This window comes from Carassius carassius, unplaced genomic scaffold, assembly GCF_963082965.1.
Source record: "Carassius carassius unplaced genomic scaffold, fCarCar2.1 SCAFFOLD_82, whole genome shotgun sequence".
NCBI classification, from domain to species: Eukaryota; Metazoa; Chordata; class Actinopteri; order Cypriniformes; family Cyprinidae; genus Carassius; species Carassius carassius.
The window spans coordinates 10001-10928 of NW_026775181.1; the positions used below are offsets into that span (position 1 = coordinate 10001).

Consider the following 928-nt stretch of genomic DNA (forward strand, 5'->3'; position numbering starts at 1 on the left):
TGAAATTTCATACATTTTTTTATTTTTATGATATAAGCTGAATTATTATGAATCTGATGAAGAACCAGATGGATAGACATTATTAGATATATTCTTTAGTGATTTCAGCACATTACTCTACATTAAAACTCGCTTATTTCTGAAGCTCCGTCTCTGATAGATTTTTATTTTATTTACATTATTGTGTTTAATAGTTTTTCTCTTGCGGGACAGAGATGTGAACACAGGACAGTTCAATAATGTGTATTTACACACCAGCTTGCGAAATCTGACCTGCAAAACGACCCGCACAGGGATTTATTTAAGAATCTATCCACTAACAACTGCGACACTTTCGCGTTTAGTCTCTCCACGGCTCGTGTCGTGTCACAGCGCGTAATAACGGCAGTCAGAGTGTGTTTTATAGCAATCTTACCAGTTTTCCCACGCTCATGATTCTCGAGAATCCTGCTGAACGATTGCGCTGCTCCGCTACTGCTGCGCGCGCTCGTGCGTCTCTGCGCGTGTCCGTGTTCGCGTAGCTGCGCATGCGCGGAGAATGCGCGGGAGCGCTCAGTCAGAGTCGAGGTGGTTCTTTAACCGACAGGAAAGGCGTGAAATATGATATTATTAATCTTTACTTATTTTACACATTTAATTAAGCAATTTTCGTTTTAAACTGTCAGAACTGAGGCGGTTTAAACCAGTTGGTTTCGTGTTATGACTGCTCAGAGCTGCTCTGACACGCCGGGATTTTCCCAGAAAAAGCTCCCTCAGGTAGGAAAGAGGAAAGAGCTCGAACATGCAGAGGGTTTCTTGGAAAACTGTTCATTCTTCTCGAAACGCTGTATTTAGGAGATGTTTAATTCTCCTCAGGCGTGTTCCCGCCACGGTTTCCAGGTTTTCACAATAAAACGCCCAACTTTTTCTACTTGTTCTTTCACCTTTA

General features: G+C 42.0%; 1 protein-coding gene across 1 annotated transcript in view; it reads right to left on the minus strand.

Annotated features, from left to right (window-relative positions):
- The window catches only part of LOC132137521 (ectonucleotide pyrophosphatase/phosphodiesterase family member 2-like), a 7052-nt gene extending 6488 nt beyond the window's left edge, over nucleotides 1-564 (minus strand). Inside the window, exon 1 of the mRNA XM_059547555.1 lies at nucleotides 416-564. Within this exon, the coding sequence (XP_059403538.1) occupies nucleotides 416-529 (114 nt within the window). The 5' untranslated portion in view covers nucleotides 530-564. The remainder of the gene's footprint in view (nucleotides 1-415) is intronic.
- Between the last annotated feature and the right edge of the window lie 364 nt (nucleotides 565-928).